The sequence below is a fragment of the Anomaloglossus baeobatrachus genome, chromosome 5, assembly GCF_048569485.1.
Source record: "Anomaloglossus baeobatrachus isolate aAnoBae1 chromosome 5, aAnoBae1.hap1, whole genome shotgun sequence".
Classification (NCBI taxonomy): domain Eukaryota; kingdom Metazoa; phylum Chordata; class Amphibia; order Anura; family Aromobatidae; genus Anomaloglossus; species Anomaloglossus baeobatrachus.
Window position 1 is genome coordinate 100,200,702 of NC_134357.1, and position 17,241 is coordinate 100,217,942.

Below are 17,241 nucleotides of genomic sequence, written 5' to 3' on the forward strand. Positions count from 1 at the left end.
CCCCCTCCTCCTCCTGCTCTCTCCTCCTGCCCCTCCTCCTGCTGCCCCTCCTCCTCCTGCCCCTCCTCCTGCCCCTCCTCCTGCCCCTTCCTCCTCCTGCCCCTCCTTCTGCCCCCTCCTTCTCCTGCCCTCTCCTCCTGCCCCTCCTCTTGCTGCCCCTCCTCCTGCTGCCCCTCCTCCTCCTGCCCCTCCTCCTCCTGCACCCTCCTCCTCCTGCCCCTCCTCCTCCTGCCCCCTCCTCCTCCCGCCCCCTCCTGCTCCTGCCCCCTCCTCCTCCTGCGTCTCCTCCTCCTGCCCTCTCCTCCTCCTGCCCTCTCCTCCTCCTGCCCCTCCTCATGCCCCCTCCGCCTCCTGCCTCGCCTCCTCCTGCCTCTCCTCCTCCTGCCCCTCCTCCTCCTGCACCCTCCTCCTCCTGCCCCTCCTCCTCCTGCCCCTCCTCCTGCCCCTTCTCCTGCTGCCCCTCCTCATCCTGCCTCCTCCTCCCCTGCCCTCCTCCTCCTGCCCTCTCCTCCTCCTACCCCTCCTCCTCCTCCTGCCCCTCCTCCTGCCCCCTCCTCCTCCTGCCCCTCCTCCTCCTGCCCCCTCCTCCTCCTGCCCCTCCTCCTGCCCCCTCCTTCTCCTGCCCTCTCCTCCTGCCCCTCCTCCTGCCCCTCCTCCTGCTGCCCCTCCTCCTCCTGCCCCTCCTCCTCCTGCACCCTCCTCCTCCTGCCCCTCTTCCTCCTGCCCCCTCCTCCTCCTGCCCCCTCCTCCTCCTGCGTCGACTCCTCCTGCCCTCTCCTCCTCCTGTCCTCTCCTCCTCCTGCCCCTCCTCCTCATGCCCCCTCCTCCTCCTGCCTCTCCTCCTCCCTCCCCCTCCTCTTCCTGCCCCTCCTCCTGCCCCTTCTCCTGCTGCCCCTCCTCATCCTGCCTCCTCCTCCTCCTGCCCCCTCCTCCTCCTGCCCTCTCCTCCTCCTACCCCTCCTCCTCCTCCTGCTCCCTCCTCCTCCTGCCCCCTCCTCCTCCTGCCTCTCCTCCTCCTGCCCCTCCTCCTCCTGCACCTTCCTCCTGCCCCCTCCTCCTCCTGCCCCCTCCTCCTCCTGCCCCTCCTCCTCCTGCCACTCCTCCTGCTGCCACTCCTCCTCCTGCCCCTCCTCCTCCTGCCCCCTCCTCCTCCTGCGTCTCCTCCTCCTGCCCTCTCCTCCTCCTGCCTCTCCTCCTCCTGCCCCTTCCTCCTCCTGCCCCTCCTCCTGCTGCCCCTCCTCATCCTGCCTCCTCCTCCTGCCCCCTCCTCCTCCTGCCCCCTCCTCCTTCTGCCCTCTCCTCCTCCTACCACTCCTCCTCCTCCTGCTCCCTCATCCTCCTGCCCCCTCCTCCTTCTGCCTCTCCTCCTCCTGCCCCCTCCTTCTCCTGCCCCTCCTCCTGCCCCTTCTCCTGATGCCCCTCCTCCTCCTGCCCCCTCCTCCTCCTGCCCCTCCTCCTGCCCCTTCTCCTGCTGCCCCTCCTCCTCCTGCCCCTCCTGCCCCTCCTCCTGCCCCTTCTCCTGCTGCCCCTCCTCCTCCTGCCCCTCCTGCCCCTCCGCCTTTTGCCCCCTCCTCCTGCTGCCCCTCCTCCTCCTGGCCCTGGTGTTATAATGACAGGTCGCTACTTTGTGAAAGAACCGCCTCCTGTTTGAAATTTTCTGCCAGCGCTATCCTTGCCATGGGTGGCGTGTGAGCAGACTGAATTCCTGGCAGTCTTCAATAAAATGGCACTGGTGGCGACACATGCGCAGATTGAGATCTCTAAAAGACATCATTGACCTGAGATCTCAATCTGCGCATGCGTCACCACGGCGCCATTTTATTGAAGACTGCCTGGAATTCAATCTGTGCACCTAAATCTTATTGCACAAACATTTGCAGATTAAAAAAAAGAACCACAAAGCGGATTTATTTACTAATATTAATTTAATCTGTACAACAGCGTCCTTCTATGCCTTGACGCATCTATAAGGGATAAGCAGGTTAACAGGTTCTACCCCCCATACCCTATTTACTTAAATAAAGACGATAACTACGACTTTATTGCAAGGAATGGCCACAGCTTTTATTTAACCGTATATATGTATACCAAACTCGTGGCTCAACATGCCACCCATTGTTAAACATAACCTTTATACATATATACCCTTATAACCAAAACCACCGATAGATCCATCCGAGAGGGAAACAACCATCATTCTTAACCCCCCGGCCGTAACCTCCAAACCGGCCCAGAGGACCACCTCGGCCGTGACCAACCGGCCCAAGGTGAGGGGTAATAACGTTCCATCGTTAATTACCCCCACCCAGAACCTGCAGGACCTCCGCCTGCAAGTTCCCATCCACTCCGAAGCCACTCCCCTTGAGCGACTTCGTACCAACCAACCGACTGTCGGTACTCCCAACCTCTCAGACGGACCTATCCCCCCGCCACAGACCGGCCAAGTGACCACCTTACTTGGCCCGGGCCCCCCACACCCCAAGTGCTTGCTCCAGGCCATCCCTCAAACCCAACATCCATAAATCCAGACCCACATCGGTCAGGTGAACTCCATCTCCCCTTAGGTACTGTTCCGTGGACTCCTCCAATTCTCTATGCCGCACCACCAAACCACCATTCCGTGCCACAAACCTGCCAATTGCCCGGTTCAGCTTACTCCGAGCCCTATTAATACGGTCCACCGACCTAGCAAAACGCCACTGCGTCCGAGCTATGATGTCCGACCAAACGATCACAATGCCCGGGAACGCCCTCCACAAATGTAACAGGTCCAACTTTATGTCCCTTTTCAATTCCCTTGCCGACCTTACTCCCAAATCATTCCCACCCACGTGTAAAATGAACACATCCGGGTCACGATCCATACGGCTATAATAAGCCACCTCTGGGCGCACCCTACCCCAGGTCATGCCCCGAATTCCCAGCCACTTTACTCGGGCCTCCGTCACCGACACTCCAAGCTGCCGACCATCGTGACGCACATCCGCCCGCAACGCTCCCCAATACACGTAGGAGTGCCCGAGGATCCACACAAGGCATGGCCCTACAAAATATAAACACCACGAATAAAACAGCAACAGCCAAGAAAATTGTCACATACCAGCATCAAAACACAAAACAGGAATTCCCCACCCCCGAATCATCATCTGACCAAATGAGGCCTAATATACAAGCGAAACCTGGAAGACTCCCACCTCCCAATCCGCCGGATACAATCCTCACTCAAACCCCACCTGGCGGCTTCCGTTGCCGCCCCAATCCGGAAGGAGTGAGACCCGTATTCACTTGGCTCCTCCCCCACCCGAGCTAAGGCCATCTTCAGCACCGCAATGAATTGGTAACGCGACAAGGCCAATCCGTCCGCATGCCGCAGGAAAACGCCCGGGTAACCTCCGCGTACCTTTATAAACTCCGAAACCTGTACCACCGGGCACAGTTGGTGTCCCGGTAACGCAAACAACACCACTAAGCGCCCCCGCCCCCTCTGATCCGTCTTCGAAAAACGAAGCCGACATTCCACTCTATCCTCCCCCAGCATTACATCCTCCATCATCAAACCACCCATTGCTTGCTTAGTCGGGCTGACCAATTCACCAATGCGAAAGGCCCCAAAAAACGCCAATACAAAAGCTACCGAAAACAACCCCCTCTCAAAAGGAGACGAACACAATTCCCCCAAACATCCCACTAAACGCCCCAACAAAGGCAATGACACCGGCCGCCTCATGTCACGCGACTGGGCCCCTTTCCGAAAACCCTTCATTGCCTGCCGCACCAGAAAATCCTTAGTCGCATCCCGGACCCCTTGCATCTGAAACAGGAAGGCCAATGCCGCCAGCTTGCCACCCATCACCGAAACGGACCGACCTGCCAAAAAATCCCCACTAATTAACATCAGGACCCCCAACACTCGGTCTTTGTAACCCGACTCCACGAAGTCCCTTCTTTCCAACTCTGCCCATTCCTTCCACACCGCCTGATATCGGCACCAAGTAGCCTCAGACACTGATCTCCTAATCCCCTCAAAAGCTACACCGATGCCAGGTCCCACAGCCCGTCCGGGCAAGGTTCTCCATCCGCGTCCGCTCCCGGCACCAGCTTCCTGAACCTGCAAAACTGAAACCGTGATAACGCGTCAGCCACCTCGTTTCGAATCCCTGGCACGTGCCGAGCCACCACGCAAATGTTCAACTCCAAACAACGCAACACCAAGTGCCTTAAATACCCCACAACCGGCGGGGATTTTGCCGACAGCGCATTGATGGAATGCACCACCGCCATGTTGTCACAATGCATGCAAACCCTTCTTCCGGAAAAATCGGGGCCCCATAACTCCACTGCTACAATTATGGGAAACAATTCCAGCAGCGCCAAATTCCTCACCAGACCTGTTTCCACCCAAAGCTTTGGCCATTTTCCAACACACCAGTGCGTCTGAAAAATTGCCCCAAAACCTGTCGCTCCAGCCGCATCAATATACAACTCCAACTGGCTATTGGACAAAGCCTTGCTCATCCAAAGAGTCCGACCGTTGTACCGGTCCAAAAACTTCTCCCAAACCAACAAATCCCCCTTCATCACTTTTGTCACTCTGACAAAGTGATTCGGAGCTCTTACCCCCGCGGTTGCACTTGCCAGCCTCCTATTAAAGATCCGCCCCATCGGCATGATGCGACAAGCGAAATTCAATTTCCCGAGCACTGACTGCAAGTCCCGCAACCGCACCTTCTTGGCCTGATACAAAAAACGCACCGACGCCTTCAAATCCAGAAGCTTCCCCTCAGGCAATCGGCATTCCATTGCCAGTGTATCAATTTCAATACCTAAAAAACATAGAGCAGTCACCGGCCCTTCTGTTTTTTCTTTTGCCAACGGAATACCCAGGCTCCTCGCAATCCACTCTAACGTAAACAACAACAAGGAGCAAACCGAAGAGCCCGCCGGACCCACGCAAAAGAAGTCATCCAAATAGTGAATCACTGAATGGACCCCTGCCACGTCCTTGACTACCCATTCCACAAAGGTACTAAATGCCTCAAAATGTGCACACGAAATGGAACAGCCCATCGGCAGGCAGCGATCCACATAGTATTCCCCATCCCACATACACCCCAAGAGATGAAGACTCTCTGGATGCACCGGAAGTAAACGAAAAGCTGCTTCCACATCCGCCTTTGCCATTAGGGCCCCCCGCCCGGCAGCCCTTACCAGCTCCAATGCCTTATCAAAGGATACATAAGAAACTGCCGACAACTCTGGTGATATCCCATCATTCACCGACAATCCCTCCGGATAAGATAAATGATGGATGAGCCGAAATTTGTTCGGCTCCTTCTTAGGCACCACCCCAAGGGGGGAAATCCTTAAATTGGAGAATGGCGGGTCCTGGAATGGACCCGCCATCCTCCCCAACTCCACCTCCTTTTGCAGCTTTTCCTTCACCACCGCTGGATGTTCTTTTGCGGACCTCAAATTCCCCGGGCGAAACACCGGCGCCTCAGATTCAAACGGAATCCGAAAACCTTCCGTAAAACCACGTGCCAACAATTCCGCCGCTCTAACGTCCGGATACCTATTTAGATAGGGAAGCATCGCCTCTACCCTCACTGGCGTCCTCCCTTTTTCCAGACCCCTCCCCCGCCTTTCCTTTTCCTTTCTTAAATCACCTTGCCAGGGAGTGAGAACCTCCACATCCGGAACACTCATGTTTGAAACGACATGAGGCCCCGAACTTACACTGGCCCTCGTTATATTGCCAACAAGCCCCCTTTTTCTGTCCAGCCGGGGACCCGCCGCTCGCACCCGGGCTCCCGGCACCACCTCGAAAGGGCTGAGCCGGAGCCGTCATTAGCCGCATCCACAAAGAAATATCTTTGTGTCCCCACTGAACACCAGGCCGCAGAGCCTTCCGTTGCCGGAACTGTTCGTCATATCTTAACCACCCTAATCCGCCGTATACTCTATACGCCTCCCCTATCGCGTCCATATAACCGAATAGAGCGGAACAATGCTCCGGCTCCTTTTCCCCAATCACGCTAGCCAAGATCGCAAAGGCCTGCAGCCAATTGGTAAACGTCCTCGGGATCAACCTATACCTCCGTTTTTCCTCATCCTCCTTCTCCTTTTTTGTATCACTGGGCTTCACCTTATCCAAATTAAACTTCTCCAGGGGAAGCAGGGAAAAAATTTCCACATACTCCCCTTTCCAAATCTTGTCCCTCACTTCCTTTTTTAAATGAACCCCCAACTGACCTTCAAAACACACATAAATTTCACTCCGCGCCCTATCATCCAACCGCACAACCTCATCCTCTTTCTCTTTTTCCTTTTCCGCCTCTTTACTCGCACCCACGGCAGCCACCCCACCGGCCGCCTGTCCCGCATCTACCGCCGCGGTAGTGTCCCGCGCCGCAACCTCACGCCCCGGCGCCTCTGTCTGCACTACCTCCGAGGGGGCCACCCACGCCCCCACCGGAGCCCCAGGCCCCATCCGACTACCCCGTTCCGCCGACAACCCCTGCAACACCCCCAAAAGCTGCCCCCAAAAATCCGGGCCCGGTAGACCAGATTGACCGACCGCACTCGCCCCTTGCGCAACACTTCCCGCGGAGGAACCCCCTCCCCCGCCCGCACTACCCACAGCATTAAACATTTCTGTCGCTCGCTCACCCGGCTGCCGTTGCACCGACGTTGGCACAGCCGTGCCCCGATCATCCTGCTGTCGCTCCGTCCGGCCTGTCGCTGCCATCGACTCTTCATCCCCTCCGGAGTCCGAACTGCCGCTGCCGGCCACAGGGGGGACCAGCGAGGGGACAGCCCGCACCTGGCGGCCGTCGACCCCCACGGTCACCGCACCCCGCTCCTCCGGACGCCTCCTGCTGGACCTCAGTCTCTTGGCACGACGTGGCGCCGTACCGCCGTCCATCCCTGCTGGCCTCCGGTATCCTTGCTGCGCCGCTGCTGCGTCCTCCCTGCTCATTGGGCTCCCTCCCTGCCGACTGCGGGATTGCCGTCCCGCCTCTGACAAACGCCGGGAACCCCCCCCAGCCCGATCCTCGCCGGAGGGGACCGTAATCCGGGACCGCACCATGGCCGCCGGGCCGCCGCACTCTTCTCCCGCTCGTCTCTGCCCGCCGCCGCACTCCACCTCCACTATCCGTCCTGAGTCGCTCCCCTGCCGTCTGCAGGGAGTCTCCACCGCCAATCCGATACGCTGGGCTCCACCCCCCGCACATCACCGGGGGTTGCCGCTACTCCGCTCCGGGACCTTGCAGGCCGCGGACCGGAAGTAGGCCTCGCCGAAGCTCCACCCACCTCCGACCCGCGGGATCTCCGGCGAGGATTCCTCCCGGCAACCGGCAGCTCCACCACAGCAGACGCGGGGCTCCCTCGTGCCGGAGGGTCCCCGAAGGGGCTCCTTGATCTCCTTCTCCCCCCTCCACTGGGGGAGTAGCGCACCGGCGGCCGTGACCGCCGAGCACGTAGAACAGGCCCGGGCGCAGGAGCAGCAGGAATCACCGCTCCAGCACCGCAAACCGCCGCCAGCTGATCCCGTAGTACGTCAGCACCCAGGACCTCAGCAGCCCCACGCACTAAGTCCATTAAAGCAGCCAGGTCAGCCATCGCAGTGGGCTGCAGCACAAACGTCCTGGGGCACAAAGTTCAAGCGACGAAAGGGGAGGTAACACACTTTACATTCTCTTTATACCTCAAACTACGCCCCCACCCCTTCCTTGCTCTCCACCAATCCCCCCTCCAGTACCAACCACCAATCCCATGCCCCCATCTATCTCCCTCATCCCCAACCAAAACCTTTTAACTCCTTACTACCCTGCACCCTCCCGATCGTCATGGGCCTGCTCACCCCTATGGGGCTCACTGCCCTTCTTTACTTTAACTTTCAAGACTGTCCTGACTGGTTCTCTTTAGATCCGCTGTCCGCAGACTGATGTATTGCTCATTTGAACATTTCAGCCTCATAAAATTTTACCACTTAACGTGACGTTATTGCAAAGTAATCATTCTTAAGCATTTAAGTTGTTTTTAAATGGTGACACAGTAGTTGATTCAATTGTTTATGGTACAAGACCTGTCTGTAACATGCTCTTCCTACACGAGGGGCTGCTGATAAGTCTTTGGCTTTAACCAGAAAGAAACAAGATAGGATGATAAAACTTTACATTTATTCCACATACTCTCCACTGATGTCAACACACTTCTTACATCGGTATTCCAAGTTCTGTAAGCCTAGCTAAAAGAAGTTTAGTTTCAGTTGTGCCTCAAACCAAGCATCTGTAGCAGCCATGGCATCAGAAATGGTGTGAAATTTAGTACCCTTGAGATGTTTCTTCACGTTTGGAAACAGATGATAGTTGGAGGGAGCTAGATCTGGTAAATACAGTGGGTAGTCAGCCAGCTGCAAGCCCAGCTCTGCCAGTTTTGCCATTGTCGCTTGTGCAGTGTGAGCGGAGGCGTTGTCTTGCAGGAACAAGATTCCTTTGGACAGCTTGCCATGCCTTTTGGCCTTCAAAGCTGCCTTCAATTGGTCCAAAAGTTCAATGTAATACCTTGCATTGATGGTGGAACCCTTTTGAAGGTAGTCCACTAGCAGCACGCCCTCCTTATCCCAGAACACAGAAGCCATCACTTTAGTGGCTGATTTTTGCACCCTGAACTTCTTTGGACGAGGATGACCACTGTGCCTCCACTCTTTTGACTGCTCGTTGTTTTCAAGGTCATACAAGGTCATACAAATAAATCTAGGTCTCATCCACAGTGACCAGTCGATCCAGGAAGTTCTTATCAGTCCGAAAACGCTGACAAATGGACCGGGAAGTTGTCACTCGCATGCTTCTCTGATCTGTTATCAAACATTTGAGGACCCACTTTGCAAATAGCTTCCTTATGTCCAAATCTTCATGGATAATGTCACAAACATGTTAACGGGAAATCCCCATGATATTAGACACATAAGGCTTTCATGAGATGTAACATTTGTTACCATAGAAACAAAAAAAAAATCACAAAGCCAAAGACTTATCAGCAGCTTCTCGTAGAAAGTCATAGAAAATGCCATTGCTATCCAACTAGATACTAGACTGGTGATTTCATCTATGACTCCTTCCACTCTTGACTTCATGAAAAAAGTAATATCACCAAATCAACACACGACTACTAAATGATCTGCTCATGGCAGGACACAAGGGTCAGCGCACCATCCTAATACTTAAAGATTTCCTGCAGCATTTGATGCAGTTGATCGTGCATAAACTAAAAGGGGTATTCCCAGCTCCAAAATCCTATCCCAATATGTAGAAGGTATAATAATAATATTAGCACATACCTCCAATTGGAAATATAGTATAGTTCCCCTGATAAAGCCATTTCTCTTACCATATGTGCAGGGCATTGTAGCCTGGGTATCTATGGTTATGTCCACTCATATAGTGACAGTTAGTTAGTCATTTAGTTGCTCATTGTTGTAACCATGCATACCTAAGCTGCAATGCTCTGCATATGAGGTAAGAGACATAGCTAATCAGGAGAACTATATTACATTTCTAATTGAAGGTATTTGATAGGATAGGAACTTGGAGATGGGATTACCCCTTTAAGAAACTCTGCAGAATGAATGATATTGTACTTAAATAGTTCAGTTCGTTCCTGGATGAAAGGTCACAACGAGTATCTATTGGCTCCTCATCTTCATTAAGAGTCACCTCAAAATACGGAGTAACAAGGGGCTTCAGTCTACCACCAATTTTGTTTGCCATTTATATGCTGCCCTTAGGCAAAATAATCCACAGGCATGGTCTTTTATACCACCGCTATGCCCATGATGTCCAATTATTCTTGACATTCAAGCCAGGAGCCAGTGACCCATCCTCAGCTATCAATTCCTGTCATCTGAAACCTGACAAAACTGAGGTATTTTGGGTTAGAGGTCAGGGCCTAAAGGCAAAATGACAACCATCAACTCAACCACCTCTGTCCCTGGGAAACACAATCCCTCAAGGTGCAGATCATGCACACAGGTTGGGTGTAGTTATTGTTGGGGGATTGTCATTCTAAAACAAATATCAGCTATTACTGAGTCTTCATTGTCCCATCACAGGACATTGCCAAAATTAAACATCTCATTTTGGTAGAAGACATTTTAAAACATCGGTTCATGTTTTATTAACCTACCGGCTGGACTAATGGCCCTATGCGTAGACAGGCAAGGCAACAATATACCGTTAGTCCAACATGCTAATAACCAATAAACTTCGTCATGCCCCAATAACACCAATCCCTCGCACATTACACTAGCTACTGGGAAAATGGAGAATAACTTTTAAAATGTATCTGCTGACCTTTAAAACCATGAACAAATTAGGCCCCAGGAGTTTGAAGGATCTACTGAAGCACTACACTCATTGCTGACTGCTCAGATCATCAGGCAGGAATAACTTGTCCATACCCAGGGTCCAGCTTACATTTGGAGGCAGAGATTTTTCTTATGTAGCCACCCTAATCTCTGGAACCCATTACCTGGACTAATGAGAGAGATACATCACTCCTGGACACATTAAAATTAAAATTAAAAATGCTCCTGTTCAATTTAGCATTTAAAGACATAAAACAACCATTGTCCGCATTGATCATTATATCAAACAGATTCAATCATCCAAATGCGCTTTGAGTCCATTTGCCAAAATGGAAGTACAGATGTGTTATTTTTAACACCAGCAATTGACGGGACCTCAGGTCACTGCTGTTAAAGGCAGGTGTTGGCTGTGTAACACAGCCAACATATATCAGGTATCATATGGGTCCCCTCCTAAGCTAGCTCCATACTTGTGAACTATGACACGGACTAATTGTTATTTCGATATGTGACAAAGGGTTAAAGGGGTTGCCCACTACTAGGACAACCGCCTTCTGATTCCACTTGTTTCCATCAGTTAAAATAAAAGACTGTACTCACCTACCATTCTGGCGCCGTTCCAGCGCTGTCAGTAATCGCAATTCGAGGCTCACATGACTTTGTCATGTCACAAGAGCATTGAGTTCAATCACCGCTGGTTTCTCTCTCCACACCTTTGGACCAAAAGTGTTAATCAACAGAAAGTGACCCTGTGGCTGCCACTCACTTGCTATTGATTGCTCATTTGCTCCGAAGGCATGGCAAGACAAGTTGGTGGTGATTGGATGTGTGGCTCGCGTGACGTCACGATGTCATGTGAGCCCTGAACCGTAATGGAATCAGAAGGGGTTGTGCTAGTAGTGGACAACCCTTTGAACATAGAATCTAAAAAACATGTATCAAGTTTGACAATCATCCTGGATCACACTAGCATGTAGACCAATATGCAGTAATACCTTGACTTATGTTCTTAATTTGTTCTGAGACCAAGCTCTTAAAGCAATTTGTTCTTATGTCAAATTAAATTTCATCATTAAAATTAATGAAAATGCTATTAATCCATTCCAGGACCTACTTATACTTCCTCATCCTGGTATATGGCCCCAATCCTGGCACTATATATATGATCTTCCAACCTGGTACATGGCCCCCATCCTAGTAGATATGACCCCCCCTCCTGGTATATGGCCCCAATCCTGGTATATATGTATATATTATCCACATCCTGGAATATAATCTCCCATCCTGGTGCATGACGTACCTTCCTGGTGTATGGCCCCTCATCCTGATGCATATGATTCCCTATCGTGGTACATATGATCCCCCATCCTGAAATATAATGATTCCCAATCCTGGTGCATGACCTCCCCATCCTGGTACATATGATCCACATCCCGGTACATGGTCCCTCATACTGTTACATGACACCCCCATCCTGGTATATATGATCACCCATCTTGGTATATAGCCCACATCCTGGTGCATGGTCCCCCATTCCGGTACATATGACCCCCTGTCCTGGAACATGGCCCCCATCCTGGTACATGGCCACCATCACACCACAGACTGAAAAAAAGTATTATACTCACCCTCCCTCTGATCCCCATGCAGTGCGGCGGCGTCATCTCATGCAATCAGCTGATCACCATTTGAGAGTACAGCGCTCACATGCTGATAAGCTGACGCGCTCTCACACGCTGATCAGCTGACGGCATAAGATGAGGACGCCGCGCTGCGAGGGATCAGCGGGAGGGTGAGTATAAGCTGCTTGTACCTCACATTTCTGTTTGCATCATGAAGCAAAGAAAGATATACTGTAGAGCGACAGCTCATATCTTGAAAATGTGTAAGTTGGTGCACTCTTAGGTCAAAGTATTACAGTACTATTTATACTGTTTCAATTCAATGGAGAGAGAACAAAGTAATAAGTGTCAATTATTTATGAGAGGTCTGGACAGCCTGTGAATATGAGGCCTCACAGCTGAAATAAGGAATGTATTTATTTTCTATGTGGCCAATACATAAGCATTACAATAATATGTTCTTTACCAGCTCTTATGTCTTTTCTGCAGAATGCCCCTTTCAATCATATCAAATAGAAGAAAAAAAATTGAAAATTGGTACAACTTACCCTTGAAGAGCCTTCTCTCCAAACCAGTCACCTTTTCCTAAAGTGCGAAGAAATATTGGATCTTCACCCGGCGTATCTTCTCTCGTTACATTTACCTGTCAAAAAGAAGCATTTGTTTTCGTCAACTCTTTTGACATGAAAGCCAGAAGGAAATTGACTGATAGGAGCTAAAATTTACTGGCAGTGAAGATAGAGCGGTTGTCAAAACCTCCAAAATTGACTGTATTCTGCTGATTCACAAAAAAAACCCCATACATATCCACGCTACTGTAGAGAAAAGTATAGGCTTCTCAATATAATACCTGATGTAATCTACAGGAGAAGGCGTGCTCCATACGCCATACATGAGGAAAGATGAGAGCTTTGCCTCGGCTAGGACCGTAGGACCCTACTTTGACTGTGGAGAAGTGTCTTCCTCCTCATTTCCAATTTGGGGAGGAAGGAGGCTGCCATTACATTATTTTGCAGGCCAGCAAAAAAGCTAGAAGCAGCCCTGCAAATCCTTACATAACTATGAAATGTATTGATTTCAGTTGGGTCAGAAATGAGTTTTACCGTTCAACAGAATAGAATTGCCAGAATAGAATAGAATATTTGTACATAAGTAAATATTAGATTTAGAGAATAAAGTGCTAATTTATAACAGAAGACTCCATCAGGAGAAGTGTTTCTTTCTTCAGCGTTATGTTCTCCTTGCTTCTGTTGTATAGCGTAGGACCCTACCCCTGCACCTAGACCCTTGAATTAAAGCCATGATTCATCCCCAACTACATATGATCATTTCTACAGCAATTATTGATTTGCGATATTCATTAGCAGTGAATAACAATACCGTACAAACTGTATACATAATGAAAAAGATCTTAAACTTGATGAGGCTGGTGTCTTTACTTTGAAAATCCATGTTAGAATTTCATCTAATAAGCTTAAGTGATAACTGTAGCAGTGAGGCTTCAGAAACAATAAGGAGGAGGGACACTAAAGAGCTGTCAATTAGGATAAATGGGTGAACATTGAAATTAAACTTTATGACATGGATCAAAGTAAGCACAAGAGCTTCATATAACGTTATCCATCTGGCTGATAGTAACTCGAGGCTGATCGGCATCGAAAACAGCTTATTAGCGGGGGTGCCAGGTGCCAATCCCCAGCCGATCAGATATTGATGACCTATCCTAAGGATCAATGTAAAAGTAGCGGACAACCCCATTAAGGCAAGAAAGACAAAGACAAAACTTATGCCAAAGTTGTATGAAATTGGTATTGGTCTTTCTATTCAGAATCAGCGCCACTTCTGTCTATATCTGGTGTTGTACCTTAGCCCAATTTCAATAAATGGAAAGTAACAACTGACTTTTGAGATATATATATATATATATATTTATATATAAATAGTACAGACCAAAAGTTTGGACACACATTCTCATTCAAAGAGTTTTCTTTATTTTCATGACTCTGAAAATTGTAGGTTCACATTGAAGGCATCAAAACTATGAATTAATACACGTGGAATGAAATACTTAACAGATAGTGTGAAAAAACATTCTTGGTTCTTCAAAGTAGCCACCTTTTGCTTTGATTACTGCTTTGCACACTCTTGGCATTCTCTTGATGAGCTTCAAGAGGTAGTCACCGGAAATGGTTTTCACTTCACAGGTGTGCCCTGTCAGGTTTAATAAGTGGGATTAATTGCCTTATAAATGGGGTTGGGACCATCAGTTGTGTTGTGCAGAAGTCTGGTGGATACACAGCTGATAGTCCTACTGAATAAACTGTTAGAATTTGTATTATGGCAAGAAAAAAGCAGCCAAGTAAAGAAAAATGAGTGGCCATCATTACTTTAAGAAATGAAGGTCAGTCAGTCCGAAAAATTGGGAAAACTTTGAAAGTGTCCCTGAGTGCAGTGGCAAAAACCATCAAATGCTACAAAGAAACTGACTCACATGAGGACCACCCCAGGAAAGGAAGACCAAGAGTCACCTCTGCTGCGGAGGATAAGTTTATCAGAGTCACCAGCCTCAGAAATCGCAGGTTAACAGCAGCTCAGATTAGAGACCAGGTCAATGCCACACAGAGTTCTATCAGCAGACACATCTCTAGAACAACTGTTAAGAGGAGACTTTGTGCAGCAGGCCTTCATGGTAAAATAGCTGCTAGGAAACCACTGCTAAGGACGGGCAACAAGCAGAAGAGACTTGTTTGGGCTAAAGAACACAAGGAATGGACATTAGACCAGTGGAAATCTGTGCTTTAGTCTGATGAGTCCAAATTTGAGATCTTTGGATCCAAACACCGTGTCTTTGTGCGACTTAGAAAAGGTGAACGGATGGACTCTATATGCCTGGTTCCCACCGTGAAGCATGGAGGAGGAGGTGTGATGGTGTGGGGGTGCTTTGCTGGTGACACTGTTGGGGATTTATTAAAAATTGAAGACATACTGAACCAGCATGCCTACCACAACATCTTGCAGCGGCGTGCTATTCCATCTGGTTTGCATTTAGTTGGACCATCATTTATTTTTCAACAGGACAATGACCCCAAACACACCTCCAGGCTGTGTAAGGGCTATTTGACTAAGAAGGAGAGTGATGGGGTGCTACGCCAGATGACCTGGTCTCCACAGTCACCAAACCTGAACCCAATCAAGATGGTTTGGGGTGAGCTGGACCGCAGAGTGAAGGCAAAAGGGCCAACAAGTGCTAAGCATCTCTGAGAACTCCTCAAAACTGTTGGAAGACCATTTCCGGTGACTACCTATTGAAGCTCATCAAGAGAATGCCAAAAGTGTGCAAAGCAGTAATCAAAGCAAAAGGTGGCTACTTTGAAGAACCTAGAATATAAGACATATTTTCAGTTGTTTCACACTTTTTTGTTTAGTATTTCATTCCACATGTGTTAATTCACAGTTTTGATGCCTTCAATGTGAATCTACAATTGTCAGAGTCATGAAAATAAAGAAAACTCTTTGAATGAGAAGGTGTTTTTACCTGTACTGTATATATATATATATATATATATATATATATAAGTGCTGCTCCTATTTTTTGCATTATATAAAGCTTTGATGAATTTTCAGTTGTACACTGAAAAGAATGGATAATTCTCATTGTAATTTTTGCTTTATAGAATTTTATTGCAAAATTAATCTTAATTGTGAAGACATTTCAGATATAGAACTGAACAGATTTTTTTTTATGAATTACTAATGATATTGCTTGTTTTCTGGTAAAAACACAAATAATACTAAATTGCTTATATTGCCGAAAATTACAGAAAAAGTTTTGACTGTTTCAGAGTTGACAAAATTAAAGTTCTTAACAATGATATTATGTGAAACCTTCATTGCTCTAGGGGTGCATTTAGCTTTTAAGGATGTTTTTAATAGAAAAGCAATTTCTTAACACTAGAACTTATGGACTCGTGACACCTAAAATTGTTTTTTGGCAATACAAATTTCCCAACAATTCTATTCTCACGAATCCAGTGAAATTGTGCTGGCTTCTTTTGTGGCCTGGGAAGATGTTAAAAAATAATTTAGGATTATACCTACCTGTTCTAGGCCTGTCCATCACCTGTCATGCCACTGCGGCTCTCCGCTCTGCCCTCCCATTGCTCCATCCCAACTTCAGATCTTCCGGGGCTGACTAGGCCTAATGCTGTCAATAATGCTTTCCGCACTACACGTCCCACATTAGACCAATAGGAGCAAGTGATTGAGCAGTTGTATGACAAGTGAGAGGTGGGCCTATTATTTTCCTTTCTATTATTTTCCTTTCTATTTACTCTGTGCATAATAAAAATCTTGCTAACCAAATCAAATCTGCTAGCAAAAATCAGTGAATCTGCCTGAAGCAAATTAAATACTCTTCATTAAATCCTTGCAGTAGTCTGAGCTTTTTTACTTCTATAATGGCATAGAAATCTAGTAAATCATTGACATTCTGGCTTTCAGCATTTGAGAGCTGAGATCTTGGAAGCTTATATGTAGATGGTGGTTTCATAGGGTCGCTCTAGTGGTGACTGTAAACATACTGAATTTTATAATTTAAAGGGGTTATTTAGAGATCTCCTCCCCTTCCCTCACCAAAAAAAAATCACTCATAAGAACATATTTGTATAGGGTACATCTAGTTTCAGCGCCAAGCATAATTTTCAGCTTCTCTCCACACCCCGGTGAAATGATAGTTCAGCAAGAAGTAAAACTAAAATTCCTGCACCCTTTCTTTCCCCCTGTATTTCTGTATCCTTGTCCCCCACTGTGACTTAGGTATTGTGCTTCTGCATTATCGTGTCCGGTATCGTCATTGTGGAAGATACTGGATAGCACTGAGAATGGGAACATGAGAATGTACTGCCAGCAGGCAAATGGGCATCCTTTAGAAGCAGTTATACTAAAGAGATTGTCTACTACTTTTACATTGATGGACCATCCATAGGATAGGTCATCAATATATGATTGTCCAGGGTCCGACACCAAGCATTCCCGCTGATCAGCTGTTCTCGGTGCTGGCGGCAGCTGCAGGCAACTAGAAATGATCAGTTCTGGTGCTGCCACATGTTCTAATAGCGACCACAGTCGGGTACTGCACATCCACTTCCAATTCAAACTATAGGAGGTGGATGTGTAGTAGCTGACTGGGACTTCTATCAGAAGACAGGGCAGCTCCAGAACTGACCATTTCCGGCCACCTGCTACTGCTGC

At 48.9% G+C, this 17,241-nt stretch overlaps 1 protein-coding gene across 4 annotated transcripts in view; it reads right to left on the reverse strand.

The window, feature by feature from the left end:
• PRKG1 (protein kinase cGMP-dependent 1) overlaps positions 1 to 17,241 on the reverse strand; it is a 1,599,245-nt gene that overhangs the window by 228,335 nt on the left and 1,353,669 nt on the right. For all 4 annotated transcript variants that reach the window (XM_075348723.1, XM_075348724.1, XM_075348721.1 and 1 more), the window contains exon 7: positions 12,540 to 12,634. In XM_075348723.1, the coding sequence (XP_075204838.1) occupies positions 12,540 to 12,634 (95 nt within the window). The remainder of the gene's footprint in view (positions 1 to 12,539; positions 12,635 to 17,241) is intronic.